The 2,221-nt window shown below is 54.3% G+C and overlaps 1 protein-coding gene across 1 annotated transcript; it reads left to right on the forward strand.

Annotated features, from left to right (window-relative positions):
* Positions 1-394: 394 nt before the first annotated feature.
* CAOG_03804 (zinc finger RAD18 domain-containing protein C1) lies at positions 395-2,196 on the forward strand (the record flags this gene model as incomplete). Its single annotated transcript, XM_004363475.1, has 4 exons — positions 395-690; positions 807-915; positions 1,008-1,052; positions 1,132-2,196. Coding segments are annotated over 4 exons (1,515 nt in total), but the record flags the coding sequence as incomplete, so codon positions are not given.
* Between the last annotated feature and the right edge of the window lie 25 nt (positions 2,197-2,221).

The raw sequence follows: 2,221 nt of genomic DNA on the forward strand, positions 1-2,221 counted from the left end.
GCTGACCGTGTCATCCAACGACACGCTCCAGCAGGCAATCATGCTCGCAACCATCTCGCACGTCCACCGTCTGTGGATTGTCGAGCCCGGCCAGCACAAGCCGATTGCATTCTTCGTCTCACGGATATTCTGAAGGCCTTTGCTTGAGTGGTGTGTGTGTTTTGTAGCGTATGTGATTGATGTCCAAGGTTGGTTTGTGTTTGATTGAATTCTGCTGCGTCATGTCCTGATTGGCTTCACATTACAACGCATTTTGGTCTCCCCACTCCATCCAATACAAGTATTTCGCATCATCATTCATTGCATATGCGACTCCAGTCCAAATTTCCACAACCTCGTTTCTGTGTGGGTGTGTTTGTGTCATTCCTGAGCGGTTTTTCGTGCAAAATTTGCGATGGCGCACGTCCCGTGGCCCAAGCCAAAGCCAAAGCCAGACCGCGACGGCTCTGCAGCCCCACACAGCCGCCCATCAGCCACGGACCAGCAGCGTGACGTGGCATCGTCATGGCCGCCGCCGTCGGGGGGTCGAAATCCGCCAGTTCACGCAACCCTGAGCAACGTCATTTCCGACGAGTACGAGCTGCTCGACCCGCACCCAGACGTGCACGCGCTGTTTCAGATGTTTGACAGCGAGCTGTTCCAGAGCCGGCTGACTGGAGTTGTCCTGCAGTGGTCCAAGCGCATGACGCTGTGAGTTTTGGCCACCAAATCTCAGCGCTTTAGTCCCGTCGCGACGACCACACTCAGATCCATTTTGTTTTTGTTTGTTTGTTTGATTTTGTCATTTCATTCATGAATTATGATAGATGCGCCGGATTGTGCAAGTACGAAGGTCGAGGCGGACTGTGCTCCATTTCGCTCAGTGAGCCATTGCTAAAGTTTCGATCGCGAAAAGAGCTCGTTGAAACTCTACTTGTAAGCGTTTGGCTGGCTCAGAGAACGATGCATGTTGGTTTCTCTCTCACTTGCGTTGATGGTGATTATTCACCCCACATGTGCTGAAACAGCACGAAATGATTCATGCATATCTGTTTGTTACCGCCAACAACCGGGTGAGTTTTTCCCGAGCAACTTGTCGGAAAACCCGTGCGCGCATCGTTGCTCATGCTCATGTTGTGTCTCTGTGCCCAGGATCGCGATGGTCACGGCGAAGAGTTTTGCAAGCACATGCGGCGGATTAATGACATTGTGGGAACGAGCATCACCATCTACCACACGTTCCACGACGAAGTCGCGACGTATCGCGTGCATTGGTGGCGATGCAACGGCCCGTGCAAGGATCAGCGGCCGTTCTTCGGCTGGGTCAAGCGCGCCACCAATCGCGCCCCATCTGCAAACGATCCATGGTGGGCAGAACACCAAGCCACCTGCGGCGGCACGTACATTAAGGTCAAGGAGCCGGAAGGCTACCAGAGCAAAAAGAAGAGCAAAGCAAAGCAAGATCCTGGTCACAAGCTCGGTTCTGCTGCATCCAGCTCGTCCACTACCGCAAGTCACACCGACCCAGGATCTGGGGCGCGTCCCAAGACCATTCTGGACTGGTACTCCAAAGACCGCACGACCAGCTCTTCTTCTTCAGTGACAAGCAAGTCGAATGTTACAGGTGCAACATCAGCAACTGCTCCCTCAGCTTCTTCTTCTGTGGCCATTCTCGATGGTGTTGATGATGAGGATGACAGTTATGACGTCCGCGGGAACTCTTTCAGACCAAACGACGACGACAATGACGACGACGAGTTCTCTGACCCGTTCTCGAGTCCAGGATTTATATCGGCACTCTTGGCCAGTGCAGAGGCCGAGCCGGATGAGGTACACGTTGCTAGGGATGCCGTGAAAGTTGATTCCTCAAGTGGAGCCGAGTCGCACAGCCGAAACCAATTTCCCTTCCTGTCCACCGCTCCTGTTGCTGCATCAACAACTCGGCAATCCGTCATTGACGACATCCGGGCCACCGCGTGGCGTCGGAAGCGACAAGCGGAAGAGCCGGCTCGGATTACCGCCCCCGCAGCTGGATCTGCAGATACTACAGAGTCGTTTCCAAAGGACAAGCGGCCTCGTGAAACAGTGACACCCCCGCCGCCACAGCGGCCGCACAGTTCGAGGCAAGGCGATGACTCTCATCCGCCTGTGCTTGACCTGTCCATTTCTCCAGTTCGTTCGCATCTTCCGCCTGTGCTCGATCTGTCCGTTTCTCCTGTTAGCAAGCAATCAATACCACGAG

Source organism: Capsaspora owczarzaki, assembly GCF_000151315.2.
Source record: "Capsaspora owczarzaki ATCC 30864 unplaced genomic scaffold supercont2.5, whole genome shotgun sequence".
In the NCBI taxonomy this organism is placed as follows: domain Eukaryota; class Filasterea; order Ministeriida; family Capsasporidae; genus Capsaspora; species Capsaspora owczarzaki.